The sequence below is a fragment of the Lynx rufus genome, unplaced genomic scaffold (genome assembly GCF_022079265.1).
Source record: "Lynx rufus isolate CCGP_SWC_20201006 ecotype Redwood Valley unplaced genomic scaffold, mLynRuf1.p SCAF_17, whole genome shotgun sequence".
Classification (NCBI taxonomy): Eukaryota; Metazoa; Chordata; class Mammalia; order Carnivora; family Felidae; genus Lynx; species Lynx rufus.
Genome location: NW_025814831.1, coordinates 13277062 through 13304443, shown reverse-complemented (window position 1 = coordinate 13304443; position 27382 = coordinate 13277062). Strand labels below are relative to the sequence as shown.

Here is a 27382-nt window from a genome sequence, read left to right as displayed (position 1 = left end):
CTGTCCTTGGACTGCCAGTCCTCCTTAACAGAGAACAAGGTTTTTTATGGGCCCCTCTTAAATTTTCATCCACTGTTCAAGATTTTTTTCTTTAAAAACATTTTTTAACGTTTATTCATTATTGAGAGGCAGAGAGACACAGAGCGTGAGCAGGGGAGGGGCAGAGAGAGAGGGAGACATCGAATCCGAAGCAGGCTCCAGGCTCTGGGCTGTCAGCACAGAGCCTGACGCGGGGCTCGAACTCACAAACTGCGAGATCGTGACCTGAGCCAAAGTCGGACGCTTAACCGACTGAGCCACCCAGGCGCCCCTCAAGATCTTTTTCAACATGAATTTTACTATGTAAATTATTAAGTATCACCCCAGCTTTGACAGCTATGTTATCTGCTGACTGTGACTTACTTGACTTTATCAGAGTTATGAATAAATAATTGACCAAGACAGGTGCTGGAGTGATGTGCTCTGTCCAGGTTGGCACCGACCCGCTTCTCTTTCTTCAACATTTTGGGGCCACTCCACTGGTGGAAGGCCACCAGCTTACCTGTCCCTGGGACCCTTGTTGGCTCCTAGAGATCACCACTTCCCTAAGTGGTTTTCCTTTTCTTCGTTGCTGCCTAGAAATCCCAACATCTGCCCCTCCCGCCATCATCAGAATCAGGTACAATCACAACGATGAAACAACCTCACAAAATGTACATTGCAGTGAGCATATGAGAGTTTATCATCTACTGAGTGGGACCTTCCTGGCTCCAATGAGGGTCAATATCTTCACTGTGTCGTAAATTGGAAGACAGTTGGGCTATTTTTCTTCAAAAAAAAAAGACGATATTAAAATTAGGGGGGAAATTCACAAAATTATACATTTAACGATATCTTTTGACTGTTAATATTAAATTGTTTGATGTTTTACTGCCCCAAATAATCACATCACAATGCCTTTCTGGAAGCAAAAGCAAAACAGGGAAGAGGATGTTATTGAATGTCTAGACTCCACACAAACCCTCTCCTTTGACCCCCTTAATAACCCTGTAAAATAGGAAACCCTGCATTATGCAGATGAAGAAAAGACCCAGGGAGATTAGGGCCCTGTAGACAATGAGCAGTCCAGATTCCAGCCCACACCAAGCCTATTTGGCTCCAGGGCCCTCATTCTTTCCAGTTACTGAGATTTGCTTTCTCTGACTTGCTCCTTACATGGCTGCTTCCCTCCTAGCTGCCCACAAATGCTTAGAACTCCATGGTCCCTCCCATCATTACCTTTTCTTCTTTTCTTAGCATTTGTAAAGGCTCTCACTTCTTACATTAGCCTTACTTGGCCCCAATCAGAAAACTAGAATAACCACCAGTGCCCAAGGAAGGCACAGGTCTTCCCAAATGGTGGAGGGGGGAATTTCTATTGTCCTGATGCCCCTGAGTCCTGATCTCCTCCTCCTCTCTTTCTCAGCCTCCTCTGTGTGTCAGCCGCCCCCTCACCACCTAGTCCCACCTTAGCCCTCCGACTTCCCGCCATGCCCCACCATTCACTCAAAATGGTACTTCCTGAGTTTTCCAGTGATCTCATGGCCAAATGCAATGAACTTTTCTCCATTCCTGATGGTTCCTTTGACCCTCTGAAGGATTTGAGCATAATGACCTATCTTCTCCTCTCCTGTCTTGAAGACTTTAAGTTATCCTGGCTTGCCCACTATGAGTCTGCATTTTCTCCAGCCCCCTCTCTTTCTCCTCCTCCCTAACCAAAGAGTCCCCCAAAGTTAGATCCTGCTGCTCAACTCTTTCCCACTTCCGTCCTGGGAATAGTCACTGGTCTCAGACATAGGTCCCATAAACTGTCAGCATTATGCAGATGACTCTTGAATAAAGCCCTCTCACAACCTAGCATCTCTCTTGCTCTGCAGACCCAAATGTTCAACTCCTTATGGGCTCTTTCTCCAAATCCATTTCCTCTCCTGACTTATCAGGCACCACATCAAGGTAATTAGTTCACTCTCTGTGAACTAATAAATAAATGAGTCAAAAGGACTCCATCCTAGTGGTTGTTTTTGGTTTGGGGTTGTTGGTGGTGGGGGTTTGTGTTGATTTTTTTTTTTTTTAGATAGAAATACCTCGGGGGGGGGGCGCCTGGGTGGCTCAGTTGGTTGAGCGTCCAACTTTGGCTCAGGTCATGATCTCACGGATCGTGGGTTTGAGCCCCACATCAGGCTCTGAGCTGTCAGCACAGAGCCTGGAGCCTGCTTCGGATTCTGTGTCTCCCTCTCTCTCTGCCCTTCCCCCACTCATAATCTGTGTGTGTGTGTCTCTAAAATAATAATGATAATAATAATAATAATAACTTTAAAAATATCCCTTTAAAGCACCAGAGATTCAGGCTCCAACTACCTTGTGCTTGGCAATCTCTAGAGTGTTGACCTCCCTCTACTGGGTCCAAAATGGCGCACCACCATCACACTCACATTTCAGGAAGCAGGATAGAAGTTGAGAGAAGCACCTAGCCACAAGGGACACTGGCTGATGTAGCCTGTGTCCTGAGAGATCACCAACCGATTCACCTAAAAAATCTGGAGTTCTCTCACTGTGAAAGCAGAGAACAGACATCAGAAGGCAAGCAGCAGCCTCTGCCAGAAACCCTAAGGGGCATCGCTTGCTCTCTCTACTTTCTTTGCCTATTTCTATTTCTAAAGTAAAGGTAGTTCTCCATTGTCATCTATGTTACAAATACTTCCCTCAGTTTGTCTTTTGCCTTTTAATCTAATGAAGTTGTCTTAATGTTTATTTTGTGTGAGAGAGCAAGCAAGGGAGGGGCAGAGAGAGAGGGAGACAGAGAGAATGGAGCAGGCTCCCTGCCGTCAGTGCAGAACCCGATGCAGAGCTTGAACCTGCAAACCGTGAGATCATGACCTGAGCCAAAATCAAGAGTTGGACGCTTAACCAACAGAGCCACCCAGGTGCCCCTAATCTAATGACGTTTTTTAAACCCATACATTTTACATATTTATGTAAATAAATATGGATGTCTCAATGCCATCCTTCATGGTTTCTGCCCTGTGTCATGTTCATGTTAAGCATATAGTGAGCTTAAAAAAATTTTTTTTTCAACGTTTATTTATTTTTGGGACAGAGAGACAGAGCATGAACGGGGGACGGGCAGAGAGAGAGGGAGACACAGAATTGGAAGCAGGCTCCAGGCTCTGAGCCATCAGCCCAGAGCCTGACGCGGGCTCGAACTCACGGACCGCGAGATCGTGACCTGGCTGAAGTCGGACACTTAACCGACTGCGCCACCCAGGCGACCCTATAGTGAGCTTTTAAAATATTGGTTCTGCGGGCGCCTGGGTGGCTCAGTCAGGCGTCTGACTTCGGCTCAGGTCATGATCTCGCGGTCCGTGAGTTCGAGCCCCGCGTCGGGCTCTGTGCTGACGGCTCAGAGCCTGGAGCCTGCTTCGGATTCTGTGTCTTCCTCTCTCTGCCCCTGCCCCACTCACGCTCCGTGTCTCTCTCGCTCAAAAATAAGTAAAACATTTAAAAAATAAGTAAATAGAAATAAAATATTGGTTCTGTTTCTCTGGAGAACCCTGACCAATACAGGACCCTAAGTAAAATTTTTAACTTTGCTGAGAGCTTCAGGTTTCAGCTATAAAAAATGGGGCAAAAATCACATCATGGTAGCTGTAATGAAGATACGTTCAAAAGTACCCAGCAGGTGCCAACGCACAGCAGGCCCTCAATAGAGGTTTTGGAACTCCCACCCCCCCCCCACCCGCCCCATTTCTCTATAGTGGAAGTAAGTTTGCATTGGCCAAGGGAGGGCACGAGGAAGAGTCCCCACCAGTCTTAAGAATGTTAAAAAGGACGTTGCCTGGAGGGGGTGACCGAGTCCTGAAACTTATAAATCATTTACTGTAACCCCCTAATTTTACAAATGGAAAAACAAAAGCCAAGAGAGACTAATTTAATGAAGATCGTAGAATTAGAGGCAGAACAGAAATTGGAACCCAGATTTTCAGGGCTTCTTCTCCTATCACATGGGGTCTCTAACTGTACTTTAAGGTAATGAACTTGTTGAAGGATGTCAGAATTTTCTGTACATGCTTGGGATTCTCAGGAAATTCAGCAAATTGTGAAAACACCTGGGCTTTTCTCGTGGATTATTTTAACTGGCTATGGTTTAAACATGTAACCATGTGAAAAATATGGGATATCTACCATAAAAAAGACTTTAGGCAGGCACACCCTTTGCCACGGAGTCCCAGAGTCATGCTCACGAAAAATAGCTAATGGCAATCTGCTATTTGCCATCTCTATTTCGTTTTTGTCTATTTGTTTCCTGACACTTAAAGTGACTTGAGTTTAGGGGCAGACATAATATAATTTTATGATGGCATGATGTTCAAATGACCTCATTTCCTATTTATAATCCACATAAGATTATCGGTTCCCAAATCCTTCAATTTACCAGACCAGTAAAATCAACACCCTCAAAGATTAGAGAGAACGATATTACCGGTCAACTTTGAATTTTGCCAGAAAAAAAAAAAAAACACACACGACTGTCACATATGTCATCATACTGCATGAAAGAAAGGACTTGTAACACCAAATGTAGACTTTGCAAGCCTATGTATCCAGATGGGATGTCAAATTTTAACAACACGCTGTGGGAGAATTCAGGAACAGAAGCAGCATACATTATTCGATCATCTCCATTGTCCCACACAAAGTAACAAAATTGGCTCCTTATTTGTAACAGTTTTAAGACATGCTGTGCGAGAACGCTTTCAAAATAAAAACAAGGAACAAAGTGGCACAAGATGAAGCCGGAAGTGACAGACCCAAGTTGATAATCATGGAAGCTGGTACTGGGTACATGGGCTCGTTTTGCTGCCTCCTCTGCTTTCGTGGGTATGTTCAAAATCTTCTCTAATAAAAAGTTTAATTCCTTAGAAAATATTATGACGTAATGTTGGGGTGCCAGGGTGGCTCAGTTGGTTGAGCATCTGACTTCAGCTCAGGTCATGATCTCACAGTTCCTGGGTTCAAGCCCTGCGTCAGGCTCTGCGCTGACAGCTCAGAGCCTGGAGCCTGCTTCCGATTCTGTGTCTCCCTCTCTCTCTGCCCCTCCCCCGCTCATGCTCTGTCATTCAAAACGAAATTAAAAAAATATATATATGACATAACGGTAAGATTTGATAAGGCTGGGTTATGAGTATGCAAATGTTTATTCTGTATCCTTTGGACATGCTTTAGTTTTTTGTTTCCATACTTTAATGTTTGTACTTGCAATCACTGCTTGCAAGATTTTGTGGGCTAAATCCAACATTTGAACTTTTAACAGTTTGGTCAGTTTCTTCTGACTGCTTTTTTCCTGAGCACGGGTCATGCTTTCTTCTTTGTATTACTCACATTTTCTTTTAATTGAACTCTGGACAATTTGGATTATATTGTAGCCACTACAGTATTCTTTTGTATTTTTTCTGATATTTAAAACTTGATTCGATTGAAACTGAGGAAATCTGTCTCCCCCATGGGAGAGTGCAGCTGTGATGTCTCTGCTGTTTTTATATTCTTATTTCTGTCCCGTGCTCTGCTTTCCCGAGGTTGCCCCTACATGGCTTAATGGTCAGCAGAGACTTTGCTCATTAAACACCTTGAACCCATGTGGCTCCCATCCATGGCCGACGGACCTGTGTGGAGTGAAAAACGCTCTAAGACCAGGTCCTCCACGGCTTTCTCAGTTCCAGAGTCCCCCTGCTAAATGTCCAGTGGTCGGCTCCTCGCCCTATCTGGAGTTGCAATCTCAAGCCTAGCAAAGCTGAGTTTTCTCCAGTTTCCAAGTCACAGTTTTTGCACAGCCTACACCTCCCACCGTGAGTCCCTCCCCTCAGGCAACAAGGCTGCTGGTTTGCATGATTGGCTTGGTGCTGGGAAAACTGGGGAGAAGGGGGGGGAGGGGGGTTGGAGAGCCAAACCTTCCCTCCCAGGCAGGAAGGCTAGAGACTCCAGGGGTTCTCATCTGAAGCTCTAGATGTTTTTCAAAAATCAACAATTTTCAGTTTCTTGCCTGCCTTTGGTCAATTACCAGGGCCCCAAAATGGTTATTTTTTGATCATTTTTGTTTCTTCTTTTTTTTTTTTTTTTTGCAGAGAGGAATTATTGGCTGACCTCATCACACTGCCATAGCCAGATGTCTCTAAATATCCTTATTGTCTATTCTTAAGTGTTTGAAATATTTGGCGCACACACACACACACACACACTAAAAGATGACAGTAAAAAATTATTTTTCACCAAGTAAAACTAATGTCCAAAGGGAAAAAAAATACAAGCGAAAAGACTTCCAAAAACAGAAGTCTTCATTTCTCAAGTAGCTCTGTGGAGCATTGATTTTTTACCATCATCGATATTTTTCAACACGGGGGCTACAGTTGGCAAGGGCAATTGCAGGGAGAGCGGTGTGGTTGAACACACGTATCTAGACTACCTCTAGTTAGTTAAGTCTGCACGTGGTATGGTAAATACTTCAGGGAAATGACTTTGAAATGATTCCAAACATTTCCAAAGACTGCACATTCCATGTAAGTTTTCAAAAATAAAAAACTACCTCATTAGTCTAGAACTCCATCACCATCACCCTCTTTTTATTCAGGGCCAGTGCCTGAAAATCCCTTTTATAAAAGGGATTAACATGTTAACTCACGATCACACCGCTGTTCTTTAAATACACTTCAGTGGAAGGAGCTGCGCAGGAGACCTGAGGCAAATTTAAATTACGTTGTTTCCAAGCCTTTTCTTTAAAGGAGATGATGTTTCCCTTCACCAACTGGGATGGACCTTGTCCTCTGGGAAGTGTTTCCATTTGCCCTGGGTTGATTCCCCATTGCTAGAGCAAAGTGTCTCACAATATAATGTCCAGCATCTACATACCATATAAATTTTTTTAAGACTTTATATTAAAAAAAATTTTTAATGTTTATTTTTGAGAGACAAGAGAAAGAGAGAGAGAGAGAGAGAGAGAGAGAGAGACAGAGCAAGTGGGGGAGGGTCAGAGAGGGAGACACAGAATCCGAAGCAGGAATCCAGGCTCTGAGCCATCAGCACAGAGCCCGATACAGGGTTCAAGCCCATGAACTCTGAGATCATGACCTGAGCTGAAGTCGGACGCTTAACCGACTGAGCCACCCAGGCACCCCTAAGATTTTATTTTTTAAGTCATCTCTACACCCAACATGGGCCTCAAACTCAAGACTCTGAGATCAAGAGTTGCACACTCCACCAACTGAGCCAGCCAGGCGCCCCTAAATGCCGTGTATTTTAGAAAAAAGTGTTGCTTACCTACATTTTTAACAGACCGAAGATATCCAGGAAGCAACTTTACCAAACTCTTACGTTATGTTCACAATATTTTCAATTGACGTTTAATTTTTGAGTGTTGGAAATAGTTAACGCTGAGAGTACTCTTGTAAAAACAGTCACAGACGAAAATTATCAAAGTTATAATATCATGATAGAGCAAATTATCCATTTCTTAACCCCAGGAGGGCTGAAAGACCAATGCACAGTAATAACCAAGTTATTGGTTCAAATATTTGAAAACCAACTAAGGTTCAAATATTTGCCTTAAGTCTTATTTAACATTCTTCAATTTTCCTTTATCTCCAAAACAAATACTGTTGTAATTATAATGAATTATTAACTTACTGGATGTATTAAATTATGGCAAAGGCATGCTGTAAAACCCTCAGATATATCATGTGTTCACATGACCTAAGTCCCAAGGACAGGAAAACAAGGGTCAGGTTAGTAACATTTTATATCCCATGAGAACTGGTTAGGGGAAGAAACGTTTGACTTTTATCTGACATTTAATTTGCCAGCTTGCTTTCTTCTAGAGCTCAACTCTTGCTCTAACACGTGCTTAAACACCATTCCCCCTGCTCCTGTCTGCCTGCCCGTGAAGCCCCCAAGCACTTGGTACTCTCCCACTTCTCCAGTGATCTGGACACGCGTCTGTCTCTACCAGTTGACTGGATTTCTCATGCCTCAGACCCTCCCCACCCCATCATTTTCAGCAGATAAACTCCTTGCCAACCTCACCTAATTCCCACAACTTCCCTCCACCCTGATGCACCTGCCATCCGCCTCTGCTCTTTCATCACTCCTGTCCCAATAAAGGCATCTTTCCTCTCTCCCAACCCTCCGAGTTCTGATTCTATCAGCTCCCCCTTCTCAGGAACTCTCCACACTGTCTTCAGCCTCTGAGCTTTAACACAACTCTCCCTCCACCCCACTCCTCGCCTACTCATGTCCTCTTTCCCCTTCAAAGTCTGACTTCTCCGAAGAGTTGCCTACAAACACATCTCCATTTGCTCATCACCTACTCAACTCACTTGACAATATGGGTTTTCTTTCTGCCACTCCACTAACACTGCTCAAACTCAAAGCCAACAACTTCCAGGTCCCTAAATCCAATGGATTCTTAAAACTTATCTTCCAGGTGCAGCAAGCACTTCATACTTTTGATCTCTCCCTACCTTCTTGAAACAACCCTAGGCTTCAGTAATACCCCACTCCTGATATTCTTAGCCACTTTGGGGCAGTAATAATCACAACTTCTAACATCTGTGTAGAACTATAGATTTTGTAAAGCATTTCCACAAGTGGTACATGTATTCATTCAATATTGTGAATGAATGTGTCATTTGATCATTTACTATGTGGGTGTTATTTGAGAGATGAAAAAAAAAATCAATCTCATAGCCAACGCAATTTTGTTAAAGGTCGCAAAGAAAGGGTCAATCAAAATCAGTACCTCATCTCTCAACTTTAAAAGGCATGCTCCTTAAAGACATGAATAGACACTTTTCCAAAGAAGACATCCAGATGGCTAACAGACACATGAAAAGATGCTCAACATCACTCATCATCAGGGAAATGCAAATCAAAACCACACTGAGATACCACCTCACCCCTGTCAGAATGGCTACCATTAACAACTCAGGCAACAACAGATGTTGGCAAGGATGCAGAACAAGGGGAACACTTTTGTGCCGCTGGTGGGAATGCAAACTGGTGCAGCCACTCTGGAAAAAAGTATGGAGGTTCCTCAAAAAATTAAAAATAGAAATACCCTACGACCCAGCAATAGCACTACTAGGAATTTATCCAAAGGATACAGAAGTGCTGATTTGAAGGGGCACATGCACCCCGATGGTTTACAGCAACACTATCGACAATAGCTGAAGTATGGAAAAAGCCCAAATGTCCATCAACTGATGAATGGATAAGGATGTGGTATATAGATACAACGGAATATTACTCAGCAATCAAAAAGAGTGAAATCTTGCCATTTGCAACAATGTGGTTGGAACTAGAGTGTATTATGCTAAGCAAAAGAAGTCAGAGAAAGACAAACATATGATTTCACTCGTATGTGGCATTTAAGAAACACAACAGATGAACATAGGGAAAGGCAAGGAAAAATAAGATAAAAACAGAGAGGGAGACAAACCATAAGTCACTCTTAAACACAGAGAACCGAGGGTTGCTGGCAGGGTGTTGGGTGGGGGGGGGGGTGGACTAAATGTGTGAGGGGCGTTAAGGAAGGAGGGCACTTGTTGGGATGAGCACTGGGTGTTATATGTTTAAGTGGTGAATCACTAAATTCTACTCCTGAAATTGTTATTACACTATATGTTAACTTGGATTTAAATTTTTAAAATCTTAAAAAATAAATAAAAGCCATGCTTCTTCCAATACTACCATCACACGAACAGTTAACAATACTCAAGTGCCGCATCTCAGGAAAAATGAAGACATAACTGATTATCTTGCAGAAAAACCAAGCCCCGAATGAGCATATTACCTCTGAAAGAAAATTAAAAGGCTGGCTAAAACCTCTCAGATCCTTTCCACACAAAATCCTCAGCATCTATTAAATTGTTCATACTTAACATTTCCAAGGCTCACATAGTATCCTAACAGCCACATCCGGGGAACACTTGAAGACATTAGCTTCCGTAGTTCATCAACTGCTGCTATAAACAACATGTGTAAGTCATTTCTCCCCCTTCTAAAGAAAAAGTCAGCAGCTGTTTGCTAAAAAAAATTTTTTTATTGTGGATAAAGACATTGCCAACTTACATATATCATTTTTATTTGGAGTATTTTTTTTTTTTTTTTTTGCCTTGCAGTGCTCCTGAGAAATTCAGAGATGCATTGACTTTAGCTCTATAAAACACAACCCAATATTAAGGTTGGGTTGTAAATTTCCCACACTTAGATATTTCCCTAAAAACCAAAAGACAACTTATCAATTTTAATTAGAGAAATCTTAATAAGTTAAAAAGCAAAGACTGGAAAATAATCACAAATGTCAGAACATTAAAATACCATTACTTTTTCCATAGGAATATAGAAAATAAATATCAGTTATACTTACTTGATATTTACAAAATTAAAGATAATTTTTGTTGATGGAAGACGTTTTCAATACTTTGATATATGAAAACCTTTGTTAGCTTTAAAAATCAGATTCAAATGCTTTAAGTTTGACGCAATATGGCACTTCCCCACTAATTCTTATCACTCCCTATCCCTGAAGACATAGTTTGTTTTCCATCTACTGACTGGATAAGTATTTTGAGTCTTTTGTCCCCCTTTCAGTTAACCATTAGAAGGTTAAAATACACAGGAGGTTTTATTTGCAGGGGATAGCTGAAATTGGAATTCACTAGTTTTAAGAAAGTCATTCCTTCTCCATGTTTTTGTTGTTCTGGTCTTATTTCCTTTGGTTTTTTATTTTTTTCTTTTAAAAATCAATAATGGTAGGGCCTGAAACTCGACCAACCGTGATACAGGACTCTATTAAAATCAAATTCAATGGCTGGATGGCTTTTCTACCGTATTATAGTGGCTGAAAACCATTAGGAATGCTGTGAAAGCCTGGCAGCTAAAGCAAAATTCAACCACAAATTCTAGTAAGTTTACAGAGAAGTAAACAATAAAACTACTGTAGTTAAAATATTGCAGTAAAAATACTGTTAGCAATGGCCTCTTGCTAACATTAGAATGATATGCTTCATCATCGTATGGTTACTAAGATGATTCCTTGAGCAGATGGTTCATCTCTGACTCAACTTCGTTTCAGAAAAGTGGATGAGTTAAGTCTGCTTTGGATCAACAAACACTTAGTATGCATACCAGTGAGCTATAGTTTCAACCCCGATACAACTGAACCATTAGGTACTACAGCTTGAGGACAAGGTCACATACTTATTTAAATAGCAGCCATGTAAGGTCATGCTGTGAAGTTTAGATATGCAACCCACCCAGAACAGCTTTCAAACTTACGTTAAACAAGGGGTGGGAGGCGAGGCTGTTTTGAGCAGGGAAGGAAATACTCAAAATGTCATAAAAGGCATTTAAAATATGATATGTTATTTAAATATGCACCATGCATCTCCTTTTCAAATTAAAAGACAAAGCTTTTTTGCATGTTCTGTTTCTTCAAAATGAAGGATCATGTGTCTTTTTTTTCTTTTAACTTAGAAACTTTTATTTCAGATGCTCCACACTGAAATGAAACTTCAATGGCAAGCAGCAAATAATTTAAGATGGCCAGTGAAAGTATCTTTGGAAAGATCATATAAAACCGAAGGGTAATAATTTCATAAGAAATAATAATGGGCAAAACGGACATGAGGCAGTCGCCCAGTCCTAACATAGAACCTGGACGACAGCTTCCTTTAAAGTATACTAAATCAAGAACGGCAGTGTAAATACATTAGCTCAGGAGACAGGTGATGTTCTGAAGCAGCAATGTCTCAGCTACTGCACATTTCAGAGAAACAAGTTTTACCCATCTGTACGCGAAGACTTCCAATCTTCCAATCTAAATACAGTACACAAAGTATACAGTTAATCACAGCAAAATTTACAATCAAACTGAGCTCTGGCCAGAGCCAGGCCTATTTACATATTTGGATTAGTATTATTTTCACCTTTCCTTGTTACACAGATGTTTCTATGTTAAAGACATACTGAAATGTACAAAATTTGCAAGACATGTCTTTAAATGTACAACTTCAACAACTAACACAAACATGAACGTCTTGATATAATTAAGTTCCAAGTCAGGGACTGAATCTTATGACGGGTTTATAAAAAATTAAAGACCTACTCCCTTACTCTTAAGTTCCAAACACCTGGTGCTGGTGTTGCTGCAGTGACGTCACTACCTTCAGTGACCGTGAGGGTGAGAGGACAATGGAGAACTACTGGATCTGCGTACCTCTCCCTTCACGCCTCGGACAGAGGCAGGAGGTATCATGTTTAGTGATATTGCTAATTATAGGTACCTAAATGCAGCCGTGTGACTTAACACTCACATGAAAGTTGTGTGTCTGTGTGTGAGGAAACGGTTTTAAGAGGATAACTTGGCTCATAAAACTAAATCCTATCTCCGCAGTATGTACTCATGTCAAAAAGGAACAAATTACCCATACGGGCAACAACCTGGATGGGTCTCAAGGGAAGTGCACGGAGTGAAAAAAGCCGATGTCAAAGGTAACAACATACCGCAGGAGTCCATTTACACAGCCCTCCCGACGTGACAAAGTTACAGAGCTGGAGAGCGGTCGGTGGTTGCCAGGGGTTGGGAGGGGATGTGCGTAGGGAAGGAGGTGGCCACGATTATAAAACATCGCGGGGCAGCACGAGAGACCCCTGATGAAACCATCTGGTCTCTGTATTGTAGTGGTGATCACATCAATCTACACCTGGGATAAAATTGCATAGAAGCAAACAAACACACATTCCACCTCAGGACACCTACAATCTCCCAGGGACAACCGTGTTGCTGGCCTGTCGACACAGAGCCCTCTCAAGATGAATATATGTTTCAGCACTTAGAGAAAAGCCGCTACTTGTTTTCTTCTGCCGCTTCCTCTTTTTCTAAGTCTCTTGATTATCTTTAAAAGATAGACCACGCGTCTCTAACTTAAATGAGCTTGAAAATCATAGGAAGAAGTAAAGAGCTGATATAAGCTACTAGAAATTTTTATCTTTATCTTTTTTATTATTTGTAAATTAAAAAATAAAATGTTTCTAGCTTAAATTAAAGGTCAAATCAGAGAAGGAAAACAGCATGTATTATAGCAAACACTTCCTCCTGGGACACCTGCAATTTCTAAAAGCAATAAGAATATTTTTATTAAGTTTAGAGAATATACAACTGCGAACAATTACATGACTTTCTCCAAAAGGCCACTTTGTGATAAAGTACACACACGTAGTGTTCATGGTTTCTTTAAAGTGCCACGTGTTTGTCTCTGGCTTGGGAATCATCTACTGCTTTAAAAGGTCTTTCAACACAACTCCAGCACTGTTGTCGGGTGACACTGGCAAGGGTGTAAACGTGGGCAACACATCGGAGATGGGTTTCAGGAGCAGATGCCCAGGCCCACCAGGTCCAAGTCCCGCCGGGTTCATAAGAGGCACAGCCGCAGAGCGGGGAGCCAGGAATGGATTCACATCTGTTCTTCTACCAGATCTGGATTCTGTGCCATCTACATGATAAAACACAAGCTGTTCAGTCGCCTATATGTGATTTGGTTAACGGTGTACATGTGTTCTCGGTTCCTAGATTGGGCCCCCAAATAAATTTAATTCTTACGCTGCTGGGTTCTGGATCTGCTAAGCAGAGTCTACGACACATAGAGGGTGAAAGAAGACAAACAGCAAGAGAGATGAACGGACAAAGAACAGGGAAGGGATAGGAATACCTATATATACAGCCAATACTTTATGAAACGCATTAACGTTGTTTGACACTTAAATACCACTTACATAACTGATAAACTTCATTTCCTTTAAGAACTGCCTTTTAGAGGGCGTTTTCTATGTTACGATGCACGCAAATTTTGTAACTACTTACCATAAAGATGACAGACTTGAGAACTTGTTTTCCCCCAATAATTATGAAGGCCATGAAAAAAACTGGCACCAACACCACAGTGGTAACAATCAGATCTGACATTAATTTACCCAAAGAAAAACAAGATATACATTATGTTACCTGATCCTCCTCTTTTTAACATTCAAAGGTTTGAAACAATTCTTCCTTAGATTATTTCTCTATAAAGTTAGGCTGAAACTAGTTTTTATGGGAAGAGGTATTTGTTTATGCCCTGATGTCTTGGTGGATAGAATTCCGCTTTGTTACCCGAGACCGCTAACCACGTCACTGTTAAGAGACAAGCACCACTCAGCAATGGGAAACTCAAATGAAGAGTAACCTCTAGAACAAAGAAAGCATTGAGACAAATTCATCAAATCAACTCATCGTCAAGTAGCCTGGGTCTCCAAGCTTTACTTCCGTGTGAATGACAGCTTTCCAAACTCTGGAAAAGCTTCCGGTGCCCCTTAGTAAGCTCTGACCCTTGCCACATACTTCTGAATCCAGGATTAAAGAGTAGGCTTGCTTTTCTTTAAATGCAAACCCTATACCAGCTCAGAACATCACTAGCTTTGGTCTCTGATCGATCCAAACCAAGCTGGGAACATAGCCTGGTAAGTGGAGAGGAGGAGAGAAAGAAAGAGGAGGAGAGGGAGGGGCAGAGCTGGGAGCAGGAGATCTTGCCGCAATGAATTTTGGAATCCACGTGAAGACACTACAACCTAGTGTAGCAGGAAGAAAGCATTTTTAGTAAGGTCTTGATGACTTTTCACTAAATTTAGTGGCCAAACCTTTTCCCAAAACAGATTTTACCATTTCTCTTTTTATCAAAGTTCAGGAAAATAGAAACAGCTAAATGACTTAAGGCAATTTGTTTTGAATTTCAGAATATAAATTCTTTAATATTTTATTCAAATTTACGTATCTGATGTGATATGAACTTGGGTATAAAGTAACACACACCTTTATAGTCCAACTAGCAAACAAGTTAGTCTGTATTAAAATATGTAGACTTCAGATAAAAGAGAGACTTTCTAATCAAGAATCTGTTTATAGTCTAATGGATTATACTTCATTTTCAAGAAAATTTCACGCATGCCAAAATAGGTGATATAAATATAAATAAGACCCTTATGACCTAGTGGGATAGAAAGCTATGCATACAGATCATACAACCACCAGACCATTTGCTTCTAGGCAGACCGTTTAACACATAAGAATACTTTCAATACATTCTTGGATGTCTAAGCCAGTTTACTGTACTGCTCTTATAAGTATTATTAACATACCACGGTTTGGTTATTGAGTGTAACACTTAGATGTCCACAGGGAAAAAAATCTTTAACTATACACTTTTAACTCTAATTTAGCAATAAGTATCCTTAGTAGGAAGGAAAAACAGGTGACCAAGCAAAGGTTTACCAGTTCACCAGCACTTCCAAAAAGAATTCAAAGTGGCTTATGCAGACAGAATTATTCCAATATACAAAAGAAAAATACTCCACACTGTTTAAGCTAATCCAAGCCAATTAAGCATCATCAGATTGCTGTAAGAATATATGAGGCAAAATCTAATGCCTTACTGGAATGTTGGGAGAAGTCACTGTACATTTTCAGAAACACTAAAAATTTAGTTAATATCACTATAAACCATAATTATATATTAAACATTCAATTTTTTAAACTGTAGAAAAACTAAGTAAGTATCTGGTTTTACCTTTAAAACTTTCTGGCACATTTGTAACTGCCTTTCTCCTTCCTGGTGAATCCAGAGGTTTCAGATCATGAACAGAAAGCTTTGGTGGTGGAACAGATGGGTGAGATTCTGTTTCTAGAAATTTAACAAAAAGTTCTGAAAAAGACTAAGGAAACAGTATTTGGGTTAATTAGGCAGATATTATAAATTACATATATATTATATTTCTACAATTAAGAAAATGTACCAGCTACTCCAAATATCAAAAACAAATCATGCCTTCTGAATCATTTTTTATAAGTAATATGAACAATTAATGAAACAATTGTTTATATGAACAAATAAAACTACTAGTGCTTTAGTTACAGATCAATTAAAATCTTTAGCAATGTAATCAATGATGTTTGATCAAACACTTGTTACCAACCTCACAGTCATAATTAGCTACCCGATGGCACTTCAGACATCAAGCCTTAAATCATTTTAATAACTGTTTACATGGACATGAAACACTATATTGATGGAAAACAGTATTAAATAGTCATATTTTTCTAAAGTAACATCCAATCGATGAATACACAGCAGCAGCTCACCAGTAAGATTATCAGATTAACACAATGTAGTTGTAGACTTTTCCTTTAAAACAAACTTTATGCCATCCAATTTAAAATAGGGTATTGTTTATCTTCAACCAACTCTGGGTATATCACCTAGCATCAGTTTCCTCTTTATTAAAAAACAAAGTAAAATAAGAAAACTCCACATTCTGATTCACAGAGCTACTACTCAATTTATTGTTTTTATTTTTAAATTTTTTTAGTTTTTATTTAGTTAAGTAATCTCTATGCCCAACGTGGGGCTCAAACCCATGACCCTGAGACGAAGAGTTGCATGCTCTAAGCCAGCCGGGCAGCTTGAGCTACTCAATTTATCAATATTCATGAAGACTAGTAGGCACTATGTTTTCATGTTTATTAATGCCTCCTCCTGCCAAGATGTAGATCTGTGGAGGGGAGGTGCTTTGTCTTCTGGTTTGCTGGTGCATCCCCCAAGCTGAGAACAGTCTGGTACAGAGCAGGTGCTCGGTAGTAAGTGTTCAAGGACTAGGTGGACACAAACATGCATAGCCTCTGTCTTTAAGAATCTCGTCATTTAGTAGCAAGACAAATGGCTGTGTGCCTATAGCAGTATGATCAAATACAAAGGAAAAAAATACTTAGTACTTTGAAAAATAAAAGTACCATATAAATAAAAAGTTAAAACGAAACATATATGAAATAAAATTATTTAAACTGGCTTATGATCCTTACGCTAATCTCTCCGGAGATCTCAGTTTCCACAATTCCAAAATCAAAGGTCTGTATAATAAAATAACGTAAAAAAGAAATCTGGTTTTTGCGAATGAATGTGATGTACAATCATTGCACCACTCATATTCAGCAAGAATAAAATTGGCTCTTACACTGTTCAGCACAGATTGCTGATTTGGTCTCAGAGGTGTGTTGGGGACGCTTTTGGATCCTCCTCCAAGCCATCCAGTCATCCACCTGGTAACACCACCCTGATCTTCATGAAGCAACTGAAAGATTATTTTCAAACAGAAAAATGTTATCAATACAAGAAAAGAAAAAACTATTTTTACATGATTTCAGATGGTAGCGAACTATGCTTTTCAAGTCCAATTCCCAGTAAATGTTTCCTAGTGAGAGAGGCTACCAATACAATAAAATGTCATCCCAAGCACTATCTCAAGTAAAAGTTGAGGACTGCCATGTCTCAAAATTTCAGCCCTCTGATAGGAGACGTAGTTACGGAACTAACACTATACAAACTGAACAAATTCACCTCTTCACTACAGTATGAAACGGTTCCATTTCCACGTTACTGAGAAAAATGAAAAGTTACCTAATACTGAGTAAAGAAGATAATTTTAAATGATGCCACTATGTGAATTATGAATATATTCAGAATGACTTCCAATTGTTTGGTTACCTGCTCCATTTCCTCCCTCTTGATACCCAGGACGCTTCCCATTAATCGTAACACCTCATGGCGCTGATGTTTTGGTGTATGGAAATGTCCAATGAAGAGGTTTCTCATGAGGACTCTGTGAAAATAAAGGCAGAAACAGCTCAAGCTAACTCAACACTTATCCCAATACTTAGTGTCCCCAAACAATAAACACTGAACATATGAATATTTAATTATACTTAAGCAATTGTTACAAAAAACACTAAACGATAAAACGTTTTAAAGTACTTAAAAAAAAATCTTGACAAGTCTAATGGAGAATATTTCGAACAACCTAAAAAACGGATACCTTTTAAAACATCATTTATTACCCACTCATTTTCTCCAACAAATAAATCAATCAACTGAGACAGCGCCTAGGTAAGTAACTTTCGGTGCCTATCTGGGCTCTACTGTAAGATACTTAGGATTTCTCCCTCCCCACCTTAAGTGGTGACGACACTCCTTGTGCTTAACAGTTACGCTTATACCTCCCCACTCACGTTTATTAAAAATTTGCTAATAATATCTAAATCTTTAAAACATTAATGACATGTTACATATATACCTAGGTTTCAGACAAGGTATGTTTATTTAAGGACAGCTAAAGAGAACTAAAAAGAATGATAAGAATAAAACTTTCTATTTTCTAAGTGCTTCATATTATGGTGGTGTTTTAACTCTTCCATATGGTTTCAAGAAAAGTAATTTGAGCTGGGAGAAGTCTTTAAAAACCAAGAGAAGTTAAGTTATTCTACTGACGCCTCATGAAAACGACCTACATCTCATCACCATACAAGAAAAGGCTTTTAAAAAACTTAATCACACATAAACATCTACATGTAGAAGCTGTTTTCACCATAAAGGTAATCTCCATAAAATACATAAAAGTTAATAGGCAGAGCATACTTGTCCACTTTTCCTTCTGTGCTGTTGACTAAGTTCATCAATTTCTTTTGTACATCGTCCAGCATTTCTTGTCGGAGCTCATCTGTTTTAAAACATGTGAATAAAGAGAGTCGTTAATGGATTAAAATAGCCTGGATGAATATATAATGAGGTTTATAACATCTTTCCTGCAAAATCTGCATACATACACTTACTCTAATTAGTGACATTCAATTAGTTCCATCTCTTCTTGGTTCAGGAAACTAGGCTTTCTGGTATAGAAATTACCTAGCAGCCAGAGTATGCACTAATTCACATGGTTTATCTGCCCCCCCCCCAATCAATTGTTTAATAGAAAATTTAAAAACCAAAAAAAGGGTTTCATTCTCTTCAGAAACTTAATAGCAAAAAAGAGATTTTTCACCACTGCTTCCTTGTATAAAACATTTCCAGAGCCACTCTTTAATGGGAAGAAATGGAAAGGACAATTTTAGATTTTCCTTTTTCCATTTTCCTGGCTGGACTGGTTTCTGGTGAGCTAAGAAGAGTATTTAACACAACTAAGAGCATGGCTCGGATGCAGCTCCTAGGACAAAGTATTCTGAGGCACAGAACTTGCAAAATACAACTCAGATCACTGGTTCTAACACACTAATCAAGATGACTGTAGCTTATACGACTAATTCAGAAGGATGCTGGACTACTTTATAATTCTCATTTGTTTAAAAAGGAAGCAAAATCTGTAAAATCTTGGTGAAACAGCTGGAATCCAAGCAGTATTATAGGCAAAGTCTAGAATTACAACAAGAGTACCCTGTTCATATATCCGGCCGTGCCGTGGGGCCAACGATCCCCAGACTAAGGAACGCTCGGCCACGCCCATGGGGTGTTGATACCTGCCACCTGAGAAATGGAGAGTTTGAGCTGAAGGAGATGCCTATCCAAGTTAGATGACAAGTTTGGATCTGAAAGAAATGAAGAGGCGACTGCTTTGCAGCAGAACTCTACTTTTCGAATCGAGAAACACTCCAATCCAAACACTGGACTCCGATCTCTTTCCACAAACCTACTCTTTGAATTATGCTGCATTTTCCAGGTAGTAGCTGGATACAAGTCCCTTGTCAGATACAGAACTTGTAAATATTTTCACCCATTCCGTGGGATGTCATTTTGCTTTCTTGATGGCATCCTTTTATTTACCAGAGTTGTCAATTTTGATGAAGTCCAATTTATTTTTTCTTTTGTTATTTGTGCTTTTAGAGTCACATCTAACAAATCAATGCCTAATTTAACATCACAAAGATTTACTCCTATGTTTTGTTCTGAGAGTTTTAGAATTGTGACTTTATTTTTTTTTTAATGTTTTTACTTATTTTTGAGACAGAGAGAGGCAGAGCATGAGCAGGAGAGGGGCAGAGAGAGAGGGAGACACAGAATCCGAAGCAGGCTCCAGGCTCTGAGCTGTCAGCACAGAGCCCGACGCGGGGCCCGAACTCACGGACCGCGAGACCGTGACCTGAGCCGAAACCGGACGCTTAACCGACTGAGCCACCCAGGCACCCCCCCCCTTTTTTTTAATGTTATAATTGTGACTTTAAAATGCAGGTCTGTGATGCATGCTGAGTTAATTCTCACGCACGGTGTGAGGTAAGGGATTGATTTTGTTCTTGTGCATGTGGACATCCGGTTGTTCCAGCACCATATGTTGAAAAAGTATTCTTTTGGCACGCTTGTTGAAAACCAATTGATCATAAAAGTACGGTTTATTTCCAGACTCTCAATTCCAACTATGCAACCTCTACCAATGTTTTTTCTTCTACTTGAAAAGCTCTTTTCCATCAGCACCTCCATATCTAAGGTCCTAGGGTCACTTCCTCAAAGTTTCATCTGAACCCTACAGATTAGGCCAGGTCCATCTGCTTTATGTTTTCATTCTGCCTTGCACAATGCCTAATGTTCTGATTTAGAGTACTAAACGCATATACAAAAATGTTCAGTTTAACTGTTTGCAATGGCTTGTGGTCCTTCTAAATTGCAAAAATCTAAATTGCAAAATGTAATTCATATAATAGGCTAACTTTACCAAAATAGAGATGGTTGCCATAACCATATTATAAAAGCAAAGTTTGTGTTCGGAAAATCTACTACAAACGTTTCCTTTCCTGTCTTACCAGTAAGGAATTTAAGCTTGGACATTAAAACAAGAGAGAGAGAGAGAGAGAGGGAGAGGGAGAGGGAGAGGGAGAGGGAGAGGGAGAGGGAGAGAGAGAACAAGATTATTATTAAAGTTTGAGTCAGTAAAAGATTTTGGATTCTCAACAGGCACATATATACAATGAACACATGGTACTCTTTGGGCCCTAACACTGCATTCTGAATGTAAATAGAATTCTCAACTATGAACAGTAAGTAAACTAATCTCGTGTCAATGTTCTGAATCTATCATCCCACTCATGAGCTAAAGCAAGAGCCAGAGTAACAATGAGCACAGTCTTCTGTTTCACCCTCCCCCACTATGGAAAGGTAGCAGAAAACCAGAGGTCAAGCTTACCTCCACCTTTCTCGTCTCTCATATTTCCCTTCTCCTATCTAACTTTTTCTAAAATTAAGGATTTTTTATATTGATTATATATCAAAATTATAATATTCTGGATATACTGGGATATATAAATTATGTTACTAAAGTCAACTTCACCTGGCTACTAAACATTATTAAATTATACATGTGGCTTGCATTATATTTTTATTGGATAGCACTGCTTTGGAGCATAACCAGGATATAACCACTACAGTATATCGTCTCTTATTAAAAAAACAAAAGAAAGATAAAACTGAACGACAGACACCTTCAGAGTAATATGCACAAAGCAAAGAATTGATTCTGATTAAAATTTTAGTAAAATTAGAAAAATTTAACCTTGCTCTATAAAAAACAGATCAAGAAATCTGTCTTAATAAAGTTCAAGTCAAAAATATTTTCTTGATGAAAATTCATCAAGAATGGTTATAATTCTGATTAAAATCTCTGTTCTGAATGGTAGGGTCATAACATCCTCATGGCCAAAATAATAGGGTAAAAATTTCTCAAACTCATCAGAATATTAAGTTAGTCCTAAACTAATGTGACAGAATTGATAACCCTGCATATGCTTGCAGGCACGCCTGGAACGGTTCAAACTCATGTAGTACTTTCAATGTATTCTGGTATTTAAGTCTAGGAAAAGACCCTCAGAATTTTGGGGGAGGGCTTGGAAGAACCGTATGAACTAGGAAAGGTTTAGGACAGAAAGGCAATACTGACTTCAAAGGCCCCTATGGACTTCTCTCTTTCTCGAGGCACCCTTATTTTCCTCCCATCAGAGATCCTGAAGATTTCTCCACAAAAACTGAACACTAATTCAAACCACAATTTGAAATCAGAACTGTATTTATATGGGCAGACAAAATAACGGTTATTCAGAAATGGGTTTTTAGCCAAATATAATATCCCTGTGAAATAATCTAACATGCCAAAATAATTCTTTGGAAGTTGAAAACAATAAAAAAAAAAAAAAAAAAAAGGCAGGGGATACACTTGAGAGTTGAGCAATAAAGCAAGTGAGATTAGTCTAGTTTAGGGGAAGAATTACTCTAAGTATAGGAGTTCCTCAAACCTGCCAGATCACAGCCTCTTCTCTGTGAATGCCTAGAGAGGACACCATGGTCTTCATCACTTGATTTACAATCAAAATTGAACATAAAATGTAACTGACTACAACAAATCGGCTCGTTGTAACTTTACATTTTATTTGTGATGAGTAACACTGCACTGTAATACTATCTTCACAGCACATCGTAAAATTAAGTCACACTCCTTACAAAGTCATTTGGCTATTGCATGACTTAGCTCTCTTGGACAAGACTCAAGTCAGACTTTTTAACAGTCACCTGACTGAGAAAAGTGATTGGAACAGGACTTGAAGGTCAGGAGAATATATGAATCACGGTCCTGTAATAAGACCTGGATAGGAACCACGGTCCTGTCACCGGGGCCAGACTTTGTTGCCTATTTTGTAAAATATGCATGCTTAATCTCAAAGGATTTTGAATCTACTGATTAAATGTGACTTTTCTAAACAGTGAAGTGCTATATAAAGCATTAGGACTCATTCATCTGATTTCTTAAAATAACAAAATAATCCATCTTTTAACCTACCCCTAACCAATACCAATAATGTATCACTTTGGTTATATTAACATCGATAATTTTGCCTCCATTTTGTCTTATCCTCTTTTTGAACCAAGGCAAAGGAGCCACGCGAAGGAAGAAAAAAATGTTAGATTATTTCATTTACAGGTGTGTTGGTAAATAAACTTGAGTCTAGTGTCTTACTTGCACTACACTACCTAAAAAATAAATTTAAATCTAATACATGAAATTCAATATAAGGAAACGTAGCCTCTTTGTTTAATATTTAATTAAATATAATTAAGGCAAAGGCTGGAAGTTAGATGGTCTTTTTATTACAGAATGTCAACTTAACATACAATCATTTTCTTTATAACACCAAAGAAAACTTTCTAAAGAAATCTTATATTTAACACGTGAAGTTGAGACATACTACATCTGCTTTGTCTTTTAACTCCATTCTTTTCAACCATATGATAGAATTTTAAGGTCTAGATAGAGTACATGGCAAGTGCTTTCTCATTCCATAACTGAAATTACTCAGTGATGAATGAAAAGTAATTTTTGAAATTCCACTTCCTCGCAATGAACGCACAGGAAAAGAGTTTTATTAATACAGTATAACCTCACTAATTTGAATTTCACTAGATCAGAATCTGGACTACACTGAAATAGCAACATTGAGGTCTCCTGGATTATTTGTACAATTAAATTAGAGTTACCATGTGCATTTAAGAGATTTTTTTATTTATTTATTTATTTTTTTTTTTTCAACGTTTATTTATTTTTGGGACAGAGAGAGACAGAGCATGAACGGGGGAGGGGCAGAGAGAGAGGGAGACACAGAATCGGAAACAGGCTCCAGGCTCTGAGCCACCAGCCCAGAGCCTGACGCGGGGCTCGAACTCACGGACCGCGAGATCGTGACCTGGCTGAAGTCGGACGCTTAACCGACTGCGCCACCTAGGCGCCCCAAGAGATTTTTTTTTATATAAACGTCTTTAATGGAACCAGATCAAATTTATTTTCCCCCTCTACCCCCCTTCCTCAATCCTTCAGTGTGAATTCAAGTAATTTGTACTGCATTTTTCCATGTCGAAACAAAAGTTTTTCAAAAGACAATACCGTGAATCAAGTTACATATTTTCATTTTAAAAGGTTCACACAGACTAGCCAAATCCCAAAAGAAAGGGCCGCAATTTTGTCAGAGAAAAGTCAAGTCATTGTAATAATGTTGCCACTTACTGAGTATCATCATCACTATAGAAAACAATGACGAAACGCTAAGCGGCAGACTGAGCCTCAACTCGTTTCTGAAAGTTCCCTGTTGCAAACGAGCACTGACTCAATCTGGCCCCCCAAAATGCTTTTTCAGCCCACACAGGTTGTTTTAAATTCAGCGTCACATAGAAAACTGGAATATTTCACACAAAAGTCTGCATTTCCAGTGTCTCTTGAAGGAGCCGGAGATTTGGCAGCGCTGGGCCTACACGCCTGCGTGGCGACGGTCGGGTGGAGCCTCCGTGAGGAACTCTCCGATTCACCACTGTCTCTCCTTGGTCCTCCTTGCGCTTTCACTGACTATGACTTGGCCCCCAGTTTGTAAGTTGTGTTTGTGATCCACACTTACAGTTTCGTTTCTCCACATTAACTACCCACTTCCACCTCCGCCTTCCCTTTGGTCGTTACCGGTCACCAGATACTTCAGCCAGTTTCAGGTATGTGAATTCCTCCCTCCGTCTAGAACGCTCTTCCCCAGCTTCCTGCCTGCTTGGCTGGACCTATTAGTCACTCAGGTGAGGTCCGGTATACTGTACCTTCTCCACCCTTCCACATTACCATCATCAAGTAGTATGAATCGTTCCTTCCTTTTGAAATCTGTTGCCTATTTGTGATTACATGCAACCTTCCCCTTCGTGGCTGACTAGAAGCCTCCTGAAAGTACCGGTCCCCTGTCTTTCTCTCTCCAGTGCCTATCCTGGTGCCAGGGACACAGCAGGAAACAATGAATTTTTGAGAAGTAAATGCGAGACTGATTCATTTTTCTCTAGGAAGGGAGAGGATCTGGGAAGACCAGAACACAGGACAAAAAAGAATACATGATTTATGTTCTGAATTACCCCATCCATATGAGGGAAAATACACAAAACACATTAACTCAAAACATTCTCATCTCTACACAATATACTTTTCCCTTTGTACTTAGAAGAATTAATAAAACACACATTTAAAAATATGACCATTAAGTTTAAAAGGGCTTATTTACCTAATTGATACTAACTTTTTTCTTAACTAAAATCTTGGCATTGTCTAGTATACCCCCAGATGTTTATATCATCACAAATAATTTTTTAACCATTTATGGCAATTCAGAAAACTGCATCTGGTATTTCTTATATGTTTCCTCTAAAATCACCACTTCTGCCAAAAACATCTATAAAGAAATCCCTCAAAAGGTTTGGGTAACAAAGCGTCTGGGAATGTATTTGGCCTATGTTCAACAGGACATTATATGTTTTCTTGTATAAATCATGTCCTGGAAAACGGAATGTCTTTATTTAAAATAAAAACTCTACCATCTAGCACCATAAAGGTAGTTCCATGAAAAACATTTTAAATCTCTTTTATATTTGTAGCTTTAAAACCTATTTTTATGCTTCATATTACAGTAGGTTTATTGGGACTCATTTTATACATTCTTTTAGATTTCCTTCAAAAAAAAAAAACACAACTACACACTGTAATTTTCCATTCTCAACTTATACATTTTTTAAAAAAGCAGTCACCAAAATTTCCTAAAAAAATTTTTAAATGAACCAAAACCCTTGACAACCTCACCAAAGAAGATGTATAGATGGTAAATAAACGTATGAAAAGATGTTCCACATTATTCGTCTTCAGGGAAATGCAAATGAAAATAACACGGTATCACCACACACTGTCAGAACGGCCAAATGCTGCAACCCTGACAACAGCAGGCGCCAGTGAGCAGGAGGCGGGATGCAAAGTGGTGAGGCCACTCTGCAAGAGTCTGGCGCTTTCTTACAAAACTAAACATGCTCTTACCATACGCTGCAGCAACCACACTCCTCAGTATTTACACAAAGGAGCTAAAACTTACATCCACACAAAATCCTGCGCTCGTAACTTTATAGCATCTTTATTCATAATGGCTAAAACTTGGAAACAACCAAGATGTCCTTCATTCAGTGGGTGAGTGGATAAATAAACCGTGGTGCATCCAGACAATGGAATATCATTCAGCGCTAAAAAGAAATGAGCTCCCAAACTATGAAAAGACACGGTGGAACTTTAAATGCATATTACTAAGTGAAAGAAGCTAATCCGAAAGGGCTACATACTGTCTGCTTCCAACTATATAATGTTCTGGAAAAGGCAAAAACTATGGAGGCAGTAAGAAGATCAGCGGTTTCCAGAGGTGAGGGTAGAGGGAGGGGGAAAGAGACGAACAGGTGGAGAGCACAGAGGACTTTTAAGGCAGCGCAAATCCTCTGACACTATCATGATGTAATTCATTAGACATCTGCCCAAACCCTTAGAATATATAACACATAGAATACATAACACCGGGAGTAAACCTTAAGGTAAACTGAGGACTTTGGGTGATCATGACGTGTCACTGTAGGTTCATCCTTGGTATATAAACCCAAAAAGTACCGTTCCGGTGACTGATGTTGATAATGGAGGGAAAACGGTTACATGGGAAACACCTATACCTCCCTCTCGATTTTGTTGTAAACCTAAAAGTGCTCTAGAAGATAGTTTTAAAAAAACACACACCAACAAAACAAACTTAGTTATGGGGTCCTTTAAGGCGCAGCCATAGACAGGCAGACATACCAAAAGATATTTCCAACTCTAGAATCTAAATTTGTATTGCTTATGAAAACTTCTTTTTCTTCATGTATCGTAACATTCACCATCCTTCTGAATAACTTATCAAAACAAGAACTATTTTGTGCTTTCTACTTCAATTTTATCCCATCTTTTCATTTAAGCAGGAACTGACCTCAAGGATGAAGGTGGAGAACAAGAAGTGAAAGAAGGAAAATGTCAAATCTGGCCATAAATACAGCAAGATCACAGATCTTTTAATAGTTCAGCTGTAGTCTAGGTTTCCCCAGGTGCACACTTCCCCGTGTCTGACAATTCCACAGAAATTCTGAACGCTGATCAGTTCAGAACAGTGAATGAAAGACACTGTCATCCTATTTGCTTCACAGAGGACCAGTGTCATAAGTTTGAAAGTCAGGAATACAGGATGGTGTGCAAAGTAAGTCTTTGGAACTGTATTGAACAAAAACACTTGCAGGTAAAATGCTGAAAGAACAATTTATAGCAAGAAGGAAAGCAATAGATCTTCTACCAGCCAACATTCTCTATGAAAATATAGCACCTATAGGATCATAGGGTTTCCTTTCAATGTTATTTTATGGAGAAAGGGGTCACACTAGGAGAGCAAGGGAGAGAGACGTTCTTACATGTTGGGGGTGAAACCCTACTACTAGTTTAGGGCTCTGCTCAAGATCCTTCCCTCCACAGAATGCCCTTGACCCTCAATGAGATTCTTAGAGAAGAAAATACACACTCTTTTATGACCACTGCAGCACATCACTGTCTTACTCTGTGAACCTATTCTGCATCTACGCTA

At 39.5% G+C, this 27382-nt stretch overlaps 1 protein-coding gene across 2 annotated transcripts in view; it reads right to left on the bottom strand.

Moving 5' to 3' along the window:
• Positions 1 to 13177: 13177 nt before the first annotated feature.
• Positions 13178 to 27382, bottom strand: part of TRIP11 (thyroid hormone receptor interactor 11) — a 62859-nt gene continuing 48654 nt past the window's right edge. For both annotated transcript variants that reach the window (XM_047080209.1, XM_047080210.1), the window contains exons 17-21: positions 18564 to 18645; positions 17637 to 17751; positions 17107 to 17223; positions 15666 to 15810; positions 13178 to 13559 (exon numbers count right to left, since the gene is read on the bottom strand). In XM_047080209.1, the coding sequence (XP_046936165.1) occupies positions 13339 to 13559; positions 15666 to 15810; positions 17107 to 17223; positions 17637 to 17751; positions 18564 to 18645 (680 nt within the window). In that variant the 3' untranslated portion in view covers positions 13178 to 13338. The remainder of the gene's footprint in view (positions 13560 to 15665; positions 15811 to 17106; positions 17224 to 17636; positions 17752 to 18563; positions 18646 to 27382) is intronic.